This window comes from Penicillium coprophilum (genome assembly GCF_028826855.1).
Source record: "Penicillium coprophilum strain IBT 35676 chromosome Unknown utg000002l_segment0_segment0, whole genome shotgun sequence".
NCBI lineage: Eukaryota > Fungi > Ascomycota > Eurotiomycetes > Eurotiales > Aspergillaceae > Penicillium > Penicillium coprophilum.
The window spans coordinates 610,793-626,204 of record NW_026622721.1 but is presented as its reverse complement, the minus strand read 5'-3'; the positions used below and the strand labels follow the sequence as shown (position 1 = coordinate 626,204).

Here is a 15,412-nt window from a genome sequence, read left to right as displayed (position 1 = left end):
GCCAAATCAAAAATACATTGAAATTCAATAATCAAGACACTTGATTTCACTTCTCTATCATGTCATCGATGCATCCTTTGGAGTTCCACGCCCCTGGGTGGCACGACGAGGAACGAACGCCAGTTGTGGATGGCAAGTACTGCGATCGCGCTACCGGCGAGATCAAGCTTGCATCCGAAGGCGATTATCAGGAGTATATGGGCCCACCCGCGGTCGATATCATCGTTCGGAGTCAGCATATTGACACCGTCAAGTGCATCTACCGTGCATCACGGTCATTTCCTATGGAGACTCTCCTGTGTCATATCATGAAGGTGGTTGGAGAGAAAAAGCTGGAGTTGGATTCCGTCATTGCGACAACATATTCGATTCGGGTCACCCTAGCACACGAACTGACGCCCGACCAGTTCAGTGAGATTGCACTCAAAATGGCAAACGGGGTCTGGGACCAGATTGATTAGGCATTGGTCCAAAAATGCAATCCTGCTCTTGTATTGAGAACTTGCTGTTCCTGACCTAATTTCGAGATATGGGACTATGTATCTGAATTCAAGTCACTTCAATTTACATAAACACATTGCATCCTTTAGGACCTTACCTTACTATGATTAATTGCCTACGAAAGGAGTATCAGCTCACATTGTCTTTCACACTTTCATGTATGCTGATTTAATTACTGTGCTATGACAAGAATGATATCTTACATTCGAATAATAGGATAGGAAAGTGTGGAATGTCATCCTTATGCTAATTTAGGATTTCGTGCACCTGATCAAAACGTAAGGATCAAAGAAAGATAGGAGTTTTAAATCTATATGTTCCCTGTACATGAAAGTTGAGCCCCCTAAAAGGGGGTTAGAATTATCCTTCGTTTCACTCCCATTTCCGGGCCTCATCCTTGGGGTAATTGTTTGATCACTTAAGGTTATTTAGATTTAAGTACTAAGCCTCTCCCTGATTCACGTTTTAAACAATAAGAAAACGCGTTAATTCAAAAATTCTAAATGTCAAAATATATGTTTCCGCCATACCCCGACAATGGTTGGTTGGTATTCTTTATAATTGATATGTATGCTTATATGACTATTGTAGGCCTATTTTTCCAAGAACTTGGTATGAATAGCGGAGGGCTATAATACAGCGATTACGGAGATTGATTTGTCCGCGTTAAGATCGGCTGTAATGGGGGGTTGGGTTTTGCGGAGCGCTGGGTATAGCTATTAGGGATGGAGAAGGGGGGTTCGTCAGGTTGTCAGGTGAGTTTTACATACTAGTAGCTCCTAGTAAGGTGATTGCTACTAGTAGAAGGTCGGAGCTACTAGTCGCAACTAATATAGGGTTTATAAAATAGATTACAGCCCTAAAAGCTGTCATGTTGTCAGGTAAAGTCTACTAGTAAGCGTGAGTTATTTGCTAATAGGCTAGGAGCTACTAGTATGTAAAACTCACCTGATAACCCGACAAACTGACGACCTGACGACTACTGCGCCCTAGCTATTGGGCTTTGAGCATGTATGCATTTAGTCCTTCTTTCGGGCTTCAAATCTCATCTTTTGGGGCATTGTTGGTGCCAGAGTACCTGAGTCGCTTCTTACATCGCTTTATTCAGTGTTTAAGAGTTATTCAATACGCAGTCCACAAACAAAGCTTTTAGCCTCTTTCCAAATTGCGATATCTCCATATTCCTAGGTGGCTGTAACTTAATCCAAAAATGAAGTTCTTCACCTCCATACAAATTGGGTTGTTTTTCCAATTCTTTACTTAAATGGCATACAACTATCTACCCGTACCGTAAGCAGATTCAAAGTTGATAAATGACTGGATTCAAGGATTTGTATAGGTATATATGCGGGATCATGGATTTGTTACTGATTTTCTGCCTGGCAAAAACTCGATTGGCGGTCCGAACAAGATCCGAAAGATAAGTTAAAGCGCAAGTCGAGTATCTAGGTACATCGGTGGAGGTCGAGAGTTTGTATCTCCAAAACGTTGAGAGATTTCGTTGAGTTTGGTTGAAAGATTGCATGGAGAAAAGTCATTATCCAAGACACGCTCATGATCTACTTACTATACGACAAACATATATCCCGTCAATGTCTAAACCAGAAACGGCGCAACGCTATTTTGCACCTGTCGTGAAATTTAGACTGCCCCTAGAGAATTCCTAAACCCGACACATCCGCCCGGAGTCAGACACGGACCAGACATCACTACCAACAGCCTTGAGGGCATAGAAAAACGACGAAGGATCCCACTTGCGCTTGATAGCGAGCAGACGGGGATAATTGTTTCCGAAGAAAGTATGCTTCCAGTTCGGCTGGCGGAAATTCGCTTCATTTTGGTAACAGCCGCTGTCCGGCGTGACGGCCTCGAGTTGAGGCACGTATTCAGTCGTCATCTTGTATTGGTCTGCGATCATCTGGGACCATGGCGCGGTCTCATTCCACAGTGTGCCGATTTGCATCGTTACTGCTGCGTTGCGCAGGGCTGGGAATACTGCGTTCGAGACGTTGACCGGGGCAGAGACGTTCATCCCGACTCCGACGGCGATCACGCCTGCTTGGGTCAAGTTGCGCAGTGCTGAGCCCATCCCGTGGGGGTTCTGCTCGAGGGTCTTGCGGGGAATTAGACGTCCGCCGTATTGGAAGTTGGCTACCGCTAGGTTACCCCAGGGAAGTGGGCCCATGTACTTGTTGTAGTGGTCGTAGTACGAGTCGGACTTGGTGAAACTGGCTTTGTATTTGATGTTGAGCCTGGCAAGCTTCGAGGCGAATGGCTTGAGAATGGCTTTCACGTCATCAGTGGTCTGGTTGTAGGCTGTAATGGGGTTGATGATGAAAGCACTCGAGGTCATCTGGTAAATGACAGTAACGCCCTGGTCGATCATGGCAGGCAAAAGAGAGTGGAACTGCGAAACGGCCTCGTAGAAGGTGTCGGTGGAGATATTTGCTGCGGTAAACTGAAGAGTAGCACCGGCAATGGGCGCATCTTTATATGCTTTGACAACAATGGACATAACAACACCGTAGTTGCCGGCGCCACCGCCGCTCAGTGCCCAGAAAAGATCGACATTCTCAGATCGCGAGGCCTTGACCAGCTTACCCGCAGCGGTGACAACCTCGAACTCCAGGGCGTTATCAGCTCCGAGGCCAAACTTGGTGCTGAGGGCAGAGTGACCGCCGCCTTGTGTATAGCCTCCGGCGAGACCGACGGTAGGGCATTCGCCAGTGACAACGACGAAGCCTTTGGCAGATGCGGCCTCGAGGATCTGGTAACCAACCACACCGGCAGCAACCTTGAAGGCGGGACCCTGGTAGGTCGGACTCGACCAGTCCTTGTACTCGATATCATTCAAGTGGTGAGTCCATACAGAGAGGGCACCGGCACCGGTTGAACGACCAAGATAACTATATCCGATCAGCATAGACCAGTATGAAGACCCAGGCGGTTAGGCGACTTACTCATGGCCGGTGTTACGAATAACGAATCGAATGTTGTTCTCGCGGGCAAAATTCACAGCCTCAACGACATGGTCACTGGAAGAGACGTTCACAGCGTAGTTCACATAGTTGCCGAGGAGGCATGGCTTGGACTTGGCGGTGAATGGATCGCACGTCTGGTTAGCAAAGTACGTCTGCATCACCGACGAAGAGGATTCAAGGCTAGTGACGATTAGCGGCGTTGGTTTCCCCTGAATAGCACCACTCACTGGGGCTCCGGCTTTGTCCAATTTGCCTTGAGCGCTGCACAGGCGGCAGCATCGTAGTTTGGTGCATGGCAGGGAGTTCCAATTGGCACGGTCGCAATCAGACGACCACCAACTGTATAATTCAGTGAGGCCCAAGCTGATGGAGCAGGCCAGCAAGTATCACCCGGTAAACAGTGACAATCCGATGCAATGACCGGCACGGAAAGAGCCACGAGTGAAGCCAATGTCCACTTCATGGTGGGGGAGATGAAAGGGATAAGGTTGTCGAGAAATGGAGGCACGAATGTCGATCACCTTGTTTGATTTATACAAAATGTGGTTTTGGCATTCCCCGATCGAACATGAATGTTGACTTTGGGCCCAGTTCGGAGATGTTCCCTAGTGGGACTAGTCCGATCCATTGTGGATATGAGGATTCCATCGGGGTTGAACCGAAACACTAAGCCACATGGTTCTCATGCGCCTGCGACTGAATGTAGTTGGGATTAACAGCCGGACTTCGGATGGGCAGTATTTCAAAATTCTAGTACACAACATGATTCTTTTGTCTATGACCAACGTTCTTGGTCTCTCCCGGGCTCGGAAGCGGACAGGCTAGGAAAAGCCGAGATCGGATCCAGTTTTTCAGTGTAACACAGATGAAATCCATCCAATGAACTATTTGAAATGAATCCCCTAAGCCCCACTTCAAGAGATATTGTCGTCCACGGGTGCACCTTCATATTTTATGCTTTGGTGGCTTGAAGCTTCAAACATCTTAGAATTTCGTTTACATATGTACATGGAAGTGTTTGTATAGATATAAGTGATGGCTGATCTGGACAGTGAACCTTAGAGGATATCATAGCATTGTACGGTGTGGATGTTAATTGGAAGCTAGGAGAAGCCATTTCCAGTACTTGGAGTCTCTGATCTCATTTGCTGATGAAGATTAATCTTGGGTCACAATTGGAGGTAAAAGGATAAATGCAAAATTGAAACTCGCGAACCTTGGAACTAGATCTACTAAAACGACTTAATCAGAAATGATCGCCAGAAAGGCAAGATAAAGTTTTGTGCATCCACGGTTATGCTTCAGCTGATTTATGGTGCAGCCACAGATCATTCTTAGGACTCTTCAGTGCACAGTGCCAAGGTACCCGCTATTGGTCATGAATCACCTTGTCCATCCGGGGTTGATCATCGAGATGATCCGTTGGCTTTTCATTCTCCTAAACCTCTGGGGTGGATAACTCCAACTCCAAATTCATTTATATGGCGGAAGCCTGGTGAACAAGGCTGTCAATACACCCCATTGATGTTCGTGCCATGTCACAAAGCGATCATGGCCCAGCCCTAGAGAGAGTGTTATGGGTAGCCGTGAGCATTGCTGCGGTGATCGTCATTCTAAGAGTCATTGCCAAAATCAAGATCAAACGGTTTGGCATCGACGATGGCCTCATGATCCTTGCTGAGGTAGATCTTCCTAACTAGTTCATGAATCAATTTCAGACACTGACTCATATGATCTTTAGATTTTGGAAATCGTATCGACAGTATTCTTGACCTTGTCGGTTAAGCATGGGTTCGGCAAGAATCTCAACACCGTACCATCAGGCGACAAGCAAGCAGTCTTGAGAAATATCGCAGTCCAAGTACCCATCATCACTTTCAGCACCACTTTTGCCCGCTGCGCATTCATCCTTTACCTCATCCCTCTTATCGAAACAAACAAGTACTACCAGGCTGCGCTATGGACCTTTCTGGCGATACAACTCGCCGGGAACACCACATCTGCCGTGCTACCGATTAGCATATGTCGGAACGTGACCGCTCTATGGGACGCAGCAGCCGCAGCCGCGACGACATGTGGCGACTCGAGAGCAGTCATCAGATTCGCCTACTATTCCAATTCATTCAATTCAGCCACAGATCTATTTTTGGCCGTCTTCCCAACGATCGTATTCTGGAACTTGAATCTGAAACTGCGCATCAAGATCAGTTTGATTGTTCTTCTCAGCTTGGGTATTGTGTAAGTGTCTATACCCCTATTCAACACATAGCCACAACACAACTAACATTATGACTACAGTGCAATGATCGCATCCATCATCAAAACAACAAAACTGGGCGCCGTTCCTAGTATCACCAATACCGGAGCCAGAGGGGGTATCGAACTAGTTCGCTGGGGTTACATCGAAAACGTTATCATTATCATCACCTCCTCGATCCCTTGCATCCGCCCCTTAGTCATCTCCTCCGTGCGCAAGATCTCCAGCGGCAAGAACTCCCGTTCTTACGAACTCAGCATGCCCTTCACTGGGCGCAAATATGGTGCTCCAAACGAGACAAACCAGTCGCGCCGCGCGCGGGCTCGGGTCTGATATTGAGAATAACAGCATCGATCGCATTCTGGATCAGAATCGGAGTACGCACACTGGTACATCTATAGGAGGTGCGTCTGATTCTCTTACTTCCTGTGCCCCTGGTATTACAAAACAGGTAGAGATTTCGGTTATATCAGATGCTGGGCAGCCTCCGAAGAGGTATATAGGTGACTTCTGATTTGGGTGTTAGATCGAAGTCATTTAATTGAATTGTTTATAATTAGAGTCATTGTTCATATTAGCATACACCATCACAAACATACCTGAATCCGTGTGTTGCCTACCAAAGTCACTTAGCTTAGTATGCAAATTAGTCTCACTAATCGATCCCCTTGTTTCGGGGCTCAAGATATTCAAAGGAGACGGACCGTCCACTTTGGGTCTCGCTGCAGGCTTCAGGCGCGCGTCACTTTTGTTGAATTCCGGAATGGGATCAACCCAGCTGACCAGACACCTTAGCATGTTGCAAGATGTCTCTTCGCCCACTGCTGTTCAACTCACCAAGTATGCCGATCCTCCAAAAAAGGGCTCTCACGCGGAGCACATGATGGAGGTGAGTATCACTACTCTGTCGCATCCTCCTGGTTTTGAAGCATTGGCTGACTAGACGATCCAGCTGAATATGATCTCAAAGTTCCTGGTAACGACTTTGTCGAGAGTTTTGCCAAACGGGAATATAATGAAAGCCGCAAATATAGATCCAGCGAGCGTTTTGGCTGGATGGAACAAAGTATATGATGTATCTCTACCGCTGGCAGGAAAGTCTATCACTGATGTCGAGGGTTGGGCTGCCCCAATAACTTCAAATGATCGTGTCTTTGAGATTTTAGGCTCCTACGTCTATCGCACGCGAATGTCTTTCCACGAAGCTGAGATGAAGATTATCACGATGACTCTTTGGATGGATAAAGAACCTACGGCAATCGGCGTATTCAACGATCATCCTAAAACTAAAGCTGGCGCCACCTCGAAAAGTCCCGAGCACGCCGCTAAGAAGCTTTTGGGCGTTTTACAGAAAGTAGGTACATTGAGTTGAGTGACAAAACCGTTTCTGAGCATTACGAGCTAATAGGCGCAAGCAGACAATTGGTGTCTATAATTATTTGAACTATCCCGAGCTTCGCCCTCATTTGAATGAGGCACGGGCGGTCGCGCAAAAAGAGATTGGATATGCCGATAAATATATACCAGGGTTGGAGGACATGCTCGCCATTTGGAAAAAGTTTGAGCCTGCTTTCTATCAAAAATCTCGTGCAGCATGGACAAAATTACCCTGGGACCAGAATCGGGTTGATTCACCAAGATTTTCCCATAGGAGGGGCAACAGGTGATGTAGTATCATAGGTGGTCTATGAAGCGGAGCAACTGAAAAAAGCTATTGACCAGATCATATTCAAAGTGTGAGGTTTGGGAAGTTCCAAGATCGAAAGCATAAGCTCCAAAATATAATAATATAAAGCGACCCGGAGGTAGAGATGATAAGCTAATATATCTTTAGTAGTGCTAGGATTAGATCTCAATAAGTTCTATGGGACTCGCAAATTTTTGGTCCTATATGCTGGTCCTATTAGTCCTATAGGACAAAAGAAAATATTGGTCCCAAAACCCTGGTACTCGGTAATATACCTAAGATTTCATCTCCCCGTCTTTGTTGATAGCCGGTATAATTAGCGGTCTATATTCGGATCGGCTAAATGAAGTGGGACTGTAGTGCGAGGCCGGTGGGTCAATCATATCGGTCATGTTCGATCCCCTACATGCACTGAATGTAATTCGACCCCAGTGTTGAACCAGTGAGGCCAGCCAGCTAAAGTGTAGCAAGAACAGCTGAATGTGGGAATATATTAGAAATCTGAGTCAGGAGATACTTGCCAACATGGCGGCTCTCTAGATTGGTATAATGGAATATGACCTCTGTGAGGGCATTCTGCTGATACTAGAAGTAGACGCACAGGACAAAATGGCGTGGAAAGGAAAGGCAAATAGAGGAAAAACACAAAGCCGTAGGAGATTCAATAGACAGCCTATGCTTTCTTCCATCCTTGATGTATTGCTAGATAATAGACATAACAGTTATCATCAACTTACCATAATTCATAAAAGAGCGAGCTATATACACGATATACTTCAAATCAAAACACAAGCATCTTGACAACAACCTCACCCTAAAACAAAGGCATCCTGGCCGTATTTTCATAATCCACATTCCCCTTCACAGACTCAATACGCTCCATACAAGTCCCAAAGATCCGATCCCACAATCTCGTCTGCTTACCATAATTATAACTCTTCCTCCAACCCTTCCGATGATGCAAATCATGATCCTCAATCACAATCTCCGTATCGAACATCTGCAATAACCAACTCAACGTCGACGGCACAGTCGAATGAACCCGCAGTCCACTATGTCCGAAAACTTCCGCAAACGCGACATATTCATGACAAATCCACCACTCATAGAACCCCATCGGTAGACCGACTGATTTCAAACTAAAGTACGTCATCACCGGTACGCCGACCATATCGAAGAATTCCTGCTCGTGGTCTGCATATGCGGCGAGGAGCGGGTTCGGGTGTTTAGTGAGGTGGTGGGTTCGGTGGTATTTCCATAGATAGCTCACGTCGTGCATTAGTCGATGGTACCAGTAGAACCAGAAGTCGAGCACGATGCCGTACAATCCTATTTCAAGGGGGAGCCAAGCCCAGGACATCTGTGAGGGCTTTTGGGTTTGGGTATAGGAGAGGAAGATTGAGAGGATCAGTCGGGATCCGGTTGTTTTGTATAAAGAAGATACTACTTTGGTCACGCCGACGTCGGGGACGCCGTCGCGTTCGTGCTTGTCGCCGTCTAGAAAGCCGTGTTTGTGGCCTAGACGGCGGAGGATGTGGACTTGGTAGATTACTGTTGCGTTGAAGGCGAAGAAGTAGAAGTTGAAGGCGGTAATTGGGCCTATGGTGCGGCCGGTGAATGACATGTAGGTCTCGTGGAGGAGGAGGGGGAGGGCGGAGTAGAAGAGAACCCAGCGATGGAGAGACCACTGAGGCATGTATGGCACTTTTTCGTCTTTGTTGTGTACTGGGATCTCCTTGTTTAGGTCGATGGGGTGGGCGTTAAGCACGTCGAGCAGGTAATGACTGATGTTCCATTCGCTGCGAGGGGCTGTGCGCCATGTTGATTGCATAGAATCTTTGGATAGTGGTTTGGAATCCATGATGAATGCTCGAGTTGAATTCTGTGGCCGTCTTTAGTGGTGGTGGTACCATTTATATCCTTCCTATGAAGATGTCGGTTTTAGAAACCATGTGAATAGCCAGGTGCGAACTTCCCTATATGGATCATTTTACCCCAACGTATGCTTCAAGAAACAGGAATGGTAGATGGACTATGTTGACCTGGCGAGGATCGTCTGCATGTGAATTCTCCACAAAGTTGGCGTTGAGAGACTAAACCTCGTCGGGATATTAAAATGGGGTATAGGAGGTCTATCATTGAACCAAAAGGGGAACCATTGCGATCTGATGTTTGAAGAAGGATCTCTACCCAATGGTAGGCGAGAAAGACGTGGGCCAAGAGCCGACACCGTGCGCTTGTCTCTAGCCTCGGTATAACAACGTTGATCTCAAGTTGATCGCTTTGGATTGGTTTGTGCCTCTCATCATCTTAACGTGCGGAGGCTTTCAAATGTGCGTTCAAAAGTTTTCAAGATGTAAATGAGCAGTAGATGGCTACGTACAAAATGCCCCTGCAATTGTGCGAACATCGCAACCTCCCAATCAATATCTGCTCCACCTCATAGGGGGCAGGGCTGTTGGCCTGGGTTGTTATCATATTGCCGTGGCTTGGACATTGGAAATGTTTATAGGAGTGTAGGTATAACCTTCGTTGGGAATTGCATTTTGTATTGACGCAGTTATATAGAGGCATGTCTGACTACAAATCTAAACGTTCGCTGCGACCGGCGCAGAAGTAGCCTCGGGGTTCACATGAGGCGGAGTAGCAACAGGGGCATCAGCTTTGGGAGCAGGCTTCTCGAAACTCTTCATGGGGTAGTATCCCCAGCGATCGAACATGGCGCGATCCTCATCCCAGCCATTGCAGTCAGTGGTGAGCATCTTCTCGCCGGTGAAGATAGCATTAGCGCCGGCTTGGAAACAGGCAACCTGTTGCTCCTCTGTGAGCGCAATGCGACCGGCAGCCAAGCGGACGATGGTACTAGGCATGACAATACGGGCAGTGGCGACAGTGCGCAGCAAGCGATCGAAGGGGATCATCTTGCGATCACCAAGAGGAGTACCGGGGATGGGGACGAGAGCATTGACGGGGAAAGATTCGGGGTGGGCAGGCAGGCTGGAAACTGTGTGCAGGAGACCAATACGGTCGGCATCGCTCTCACCCAGACCAAGGATACCGCCGGAGCAGACGTTGATGCCGGCATCACGCACGTGCGAGAGCGTCTTCAGACGCTCATCGTAGGAACGGGTGGTGATGATGGTAGGGTAGAATTCACGTGAGGTATCGAGGTTGTGGTTGTATGCGGTCAGGCCGGCCTCCTTCAGCTCCTTGGCCTGGTGTTCGTCGATCATGCCTAGGGTCACACAGACCTCCATGTTCATCTCGCGGATTCCGGTAATCATCTGCTTTACGTTCTTGAGACTGGTCTTGCGGCCACGCATGTCGCGCCACGCGGCGCCCATGCAGAATCGAGTGCTACCATTGGCCTTGGCATTGCGGGCCTTGGTGAGGACCTCGTCGACGGGACTCATCTTGGTGGCCTTGAGACCCGTGTTGTGCTTGGATGACTGGGCACAGTATGAACAATCTTCACTACATCCACCGGTCTTGATGTTCATCAAGGTGCACATCTGGATAGCTGCGGGGTCATGAAAACGGCGGTGGACAGCAGCCTGGGAGGTCAGCTTCACTGAATGTCGGAATTAGGTCATATATAGATTTCCACTTACTGCCGCGTATGTGAGTTGGCTCAATGGGGTTTCATAGATCTGCTTGACTTCATCTCGAGTCCAGGTGGTCCGGGGCGCCGTAGCACCCGTAGCATCAGTTAAAGTGATGGGAATGCTGGACAATGAGGCAGCACTGGGGGAACCCTGGACAGTGCCGTAGGCCCGCACCAACGTTCGAGTCAATCGGATGGGAAGCGACATGATGATATGGTGAGAAGAGGAGAGTAAGATCCAAAGCTATAAAGTCCCGAGGTCAAGAGGGGTGATTCACCGGGGGTGGAGCATTGGAAATGTCGTCGACTCTCATTGGCCTTGAAGTCACCAGGGGTGGAAGTTAAAATGTTGACTCGGCCCTTTTTCGTTTCTTCACGTCATCCGGTCCCCGTTGAATGTTGAGTCATCCCAACCATGTGATGTCCACGGTTGACTTCACTCTTCTTTTCTATCGATTCTATAGATTCTATATCAACGTGTTATTCTCAACTTGAAGATTTCTCCATATTTTCAAATTCCCATACATAGTTCCTTCTTTCCTGTTTACAAAATCCCTTTGAGCTATTCGTGTCCATATCCACATTCTCCAACCAATAATATCTCGGGGATTAACCATTGAAATAATCTTGGACACCATTCCAAGCTCAACACATTGAAGCAATCATTGACAGATATCACCATCCAATCCTCGAGGACTAGCCTATAAACTCATCACAATCTAACATGTTACAATTCAAATCTCGGCCGAGTAAAATAGTCGACAGAAAGGAAATTCCTGTAGAAAGTTTCCACTCGGCATATCCGAGAATAACCACCGAACACCGAATTCAAGCTCGGAGCAAACCATTGAACCCTTGTTTATATTCCCCTACGCTGTCGCAGACTCGATTTGACTGAATTGGTTTTAGAATAGGCTGCAAATCATGATCCTGCATTGTAGGTTCAACCCGAAGGAGAATGTGATAGGTGCATATCCCTCAAAAGATGTCGGTTTGAGTACACACGGACTTGCGACTTTCTATAGTATGTAGTATGTGTCAAGTTGAGAATAGTGGGCTGGGTCACAGTATGCCTGTTAGCTCCACCATCTTCCATTCGACCATGCTGGATTGTTGGTTCCTCATAGTTGAGACTACTAGTTTAATTCGATTCACTACACTCGACGATATGCCCCGAGAGATTCTAGGAACAACTCAAGTCTCATAACGGAGCAGCCTTTTATATTGTCAATAAATTTCCATTTCTGGACGTCTTCCTGTGAAGCGACAGCTAGAAGCATAGCCACATCCACGATGTATACGGCGCTTAACGGCGGAACTGCACTAGCCGAAGGGGCTGCGCTTTGTTTCGGTGGTTTTTGCTAGATGCAACCTTAGAAGCAAACCACAAGATAACTAGTTATAAGTTGCCTTTGATATACGACTGAATTTTCATGCACAATCATTGTCAGGAACCGACGTGAAAAAAAAAAAAAAAGGAGCTTTAAGCACCCCGTACAGACCCCTCCGTGTTGCAAAGTGCAGTATGTTATCCCATCGATGTGACAGGTCAAAATTAGAAATCAGAATAACACATCAGCACTGCCTGTTTCTTAGCTCTACAGTATACACACAAGGCATTGAGAATTATCAAATCTATAGTGAATTGAGTGTTGAATTCAATCCAAGTTCAACATATTTACCCACGCGTAAGTGGATCTATGTTGGGATATCTGATCCCTCAACACAGCAAATCAGGAAATTTACTCCGTCAACCACCAATGTTCTACTATACTACTATACTGCTATAAAATCAATAGATTAATGCAAATACGCGACCGAGGGATTAGTCTTCCCCGCATTTTGCTAGAGCCAAGAATGTACCGAGGTCAGCGGCAATCAAGATCCCCTCATTTTTATACTTATATACTTACATGAACTGTTCCCTATAGATCAAACTAGACTAGATTGCTAGATTGGGAAGATGGATATAGGTAAGCGAAATACTTAATGACCAATCGATCTTACTGACAAATAATAGGAACCGCCGCCGCCGCTCTCTTCGCAGGAGCTACAGTCGCAGGATATCTGAATGCCAAGTTTCACATCCAGAAGGATGTGTCATCGTTGCTCACAATGAAGCATGCAGAGCGACAATATGCCAATGCTAGTATGATCATGCTGTTCCCCCAATTGCAGAACACATACTGATCAGCCTATAGTCAGTCAAAACAAAGGAAGCCCATGGTTCGTTCTACTACAGACTGCGAAGCAATACCCCGGCATGATCTGCCTCTGGACTCGCGAGAGATCATATACATACCGACAAATTAAAGACCAGGCCTGTCAATATGCCCATTTCTTCCTATCACAAGGCGTGAAGAAAGGCGACCTCGTGGCTCTCTACCTCCAGAATAGCAGCGAGTATATCGTCGCTTGGATCGCTCTTTGGGGAATTGGCTGTGCCCCCGCCGCAATCAACTACAATCTTACCGGCGACGCACTGCTGCATTGTCTGAAGATCAGCGGTGCGAATATTCTCCTCGTCGACGAAGACGCCGGCTGTCGTGCACGCGTGGAAGAAAGCCAAGGCGCCATCACAACAAACCTGGGAATGAAGCTGATGACACTGGATACATCGCTGAAAGAACATATCAGTGCTTTCCCAACAGCACTCCCACCCAAGGAACTGAGCAAGCATATCCCCGGGGACTTCCCTGCAATCCTTCTATACACCTCTGGTACAACGGGTATGCCCAAGGGCTGTGCGTTCACCATGTCCAGACTTTATAACAATCTCTTCATCCGCCGGGGTCTGATGGGAGACAGCGCTGGCCCAGACGGTGATCGCTGGTACAGCTGTATGCCCCTTTACCACGGCACAGCAGCTATCGCCATGATATCGTGTCTGGTTGGGGGTGTGAGCATCGCCATTGCACCAAAGTTCAGCGTTAGTAAATTCTGGACAGATATCCGCGACTCGGAGGCGACGATTTTCGTCTACGTCGGAGAAACTGCACGGTATTTGCTTGCGCCGCCTCCATCGCCACAGGATCGAAACCACAAAGTGCGCTGCATGTACGGAAACGGTCTCCGACCGGATATATGGGAGCGGTTCCGAGAGCGATTTGGAGTCGCTGAAGTTGGAGAATTCTTTAATAGCACAGAAGGTGTGTTTGGTCTCTTTAACTATAACTGCGGTCCTTTCACGGCTGGAAGTGTTGGTCATCATGGTTTGATTATGCGTGGGTTATTGCATAATGTCTTCGTTCCTGTTGCTATTGACCCGGAGACTGGAGATATTCTGCGGGATTCAAAGACTGGATTTGCGGTTCGCTCGCCTTATGACCAGGGAGGTGAGATTATCGTCAATGTCCCTGGTGAAGAGGCTTTCCAGGGGTATTGGCGTAATGATGAGGCGACCAATAAGAAATTCTTGCGCGATGTCTTCAAGAAGGGGGATCTTTATTATCGATCTGGGGATGCTTTGCGTCGGCAGAGCGATGGGCGTTGGTATTTCCTTGATCGACTTGGGGATACTTTCCGTTGGAAGAGCGAGAACGTGTAAGTTGCATAGCACCGTGAAAGATTCTGGAAATTTGGAACAAAACTAATCATGGTGTCAACTCAACAGAGCAACCGCCGAGGTTTCAGAGGTTCTGGGCCAATTCCCCGGCATCACCGAAGCTAACGTCTACGGCGTCCGTCTTCCCAATCACGAGGGCCGTGCTGGATGTGCAGCGATTCAGATTAGTCCAGATACTCGTCAGACGTTTGATTACACAGCGCTTGCAGGATTCGTGCGGTCTAAACTGCCCAAATATGCGGTTCCGTTGTTCCTTCGCATCGTTGAGAATCCCACTCATATTCACAACCATAAGCAGAACAAGGTGCCGCTTCGGGATGAGGGTGTGGATACTGCTTTGATTGGGACTAAAGCTCCGGAGGGGAAAAATGACCGCTTTTTGTGGATCGCACCTGGTGATGAGAGTTATTCACCGTATGGACAGAAAGAGTGGGAACAATTGTCAGTCGGGAGTGTTCGGTTGTGAGTTGCGTTATTATACGAATTTTGACAATACATCTTTCCTATATATTAAGAACACCAATTCCTATCAAATCTGATCAGCTAGCGCGATAATACACAGCTTAAGTTTCTATTTGCCCTTCCTTGTTCATACCATTACCTTTGAAGGTGCAAAGCGATCTGGAAGTGTTGATATTACAAAAGGCCACGTGAAGACTGGCTCATAATTGATGTATAATCGATCAGACTTTCGCAAAAGCAACTGGTCTATGAAGGTGATTCTGTCTAATCGGATGAGATGAACAGGAGAGCAAAAGTGAAAACAGGTTCTTCCTTAAGAAGCGAACGAAAATAAAAAGCAGAAAAGCTCGCTTCA

At 47.2% G+C, this 15,412-nt stretch overlaps 7 protein-coding genes across 7 annotated transcripts; 4 read left to right on the top strand and 3 right to left on the bottom strand.

Moving 5' to 3' along the window:
* Window positions 1–68: 68 nt before the first annotated feature.
* N7500_001637 (uncharacterized protein) lies at window positions 69–461 on the top strand (the record flags this gene model as incomplete). Its single annotated transcript, XM_056672783.1, has 1 exon — window positions 69–461. One exon carries the CDS (start codon window positions 69–71, stop codon window positions 459–461), a length of 393 nt encoding a protein of 130 aa, XP_056536302.1.
* A 1,703-nt stretch (window positions 462–2,164) lies between these two features.
* N7500_001636 (FAD-dependent oxidoreductase) lies at window positions 2,165–3,945 on the bottom strand (the record flags this gene model as incomplete). Its single annotated transcript, XM_056672782.1, has 3 exons — window positions 2,165–3,407; window positions 3,462–3,662; window positions 3,710–3,945. 3 exons carry the CDS (start codon window positions 3,943–3,945, stop codon window positions 2,165–2,167), a joined length of 1,680 nt encoding a protein of 559 aa, XP_056536301.1.
* A 1,072-nt stretch (window positions 3,946–5,017) lies between these two features.
* N7500_001635 (uncharacterized protein) lies at window positions 5,018–6,253 on the top strand (the record flags this gene model as incomplete). Its single annotated transcript, XM_056672781.1, has 4 exons — window positions 5,018–5,164; window positions 5,224–5,720; window positions 5,781–6,066; window positions 6,110–6,253. 4 exons carry the CDS (start codon window positions 5,018–5,020, stop codon window positions 6,251–6,253), a joined length of 1,074 nt encoding a protein of 357 aa, XP_056536300.1.
* Window positions 6,254–6,502: 249 nt separating this feature from the next.
* N7500_001634 (bacteriodes thetaiotaomicron symbiotic chitinase variant 3) lies at window positions 6,503–7,111 on the top strand (the record flags this gene model as incomplete). The annotated part of the gene is made up of 2 exons (XM_056672780.1): window positions 6,503–6,628; window positions 6,692–7,111. 2 exons carry the CDS (start codon window positions 6,503–6,505, stop codon window positions 7,109–7,111), a joined length of 546 nt encoding a protein of 181 aa, XP_056536299.1.
* Window positions 7,112–8,240: 1,129 nt separating this feature from the next.
* Window positions 8,241–9,287, bottom strand: N7500_001633 (sterol desaturase family protein; the record flags this gene model as incomplete). Its single annotated transcript, XM_056672779.1, has 1 exon — window positions 8,241–9,287. One exon carries the CDS (start codon window positions 9,285–9,287, stop codon window positions 8,241–8,243), a length of 1,047 nt encoding a protein of 348 aa, XP_056536298.1.
* A 727-nt stretch (window positions 9,288–10,014) lies between these two features.
* Window positions 10,015–11,238, bottom strand: N7500_001632 (biotin synthase; the record flags this gene model as incomplete). Its single annotated transcript, XM_056672778.1, has 2 exons — window positions 10,015–10,980; window positions 11,038–11,238. The coding sequence occupies 2 exons, from the start codon at window positions 11,236–11,238 to the stop codon at window positions 10,015–10,017; spliced, it is 1,167 nt and encodes a 388-aa protein (XP_056536297.1).
* A 1,755-nt stretch (window positions 11,239–12,993) lies between these two features.
* On the top strand, window positions 12,994–15,061 carry N7500_001631 (putative very-long-chain acyl-CoA synthetase family protein (CefD1); the record flags this gene model as incomplete). The annotated part of the gene is made up of 4 exons (XM_056672777.1): window positions 12,994–13,003; window positions 13,051–13,179; window positions 13,232–14,573; window positions 14,644–15,061. The coding sequence occupies 4 exons, from the start codon at window positions 12,994–12,996 to the stop codon at window positions 15,059–15,061; spliced, it is 1,899 nt and encodes a 632-aa protein (XP_056536296.1).
* Window positions 15,062–15,412: the final 351 nt, after the last annotated feature.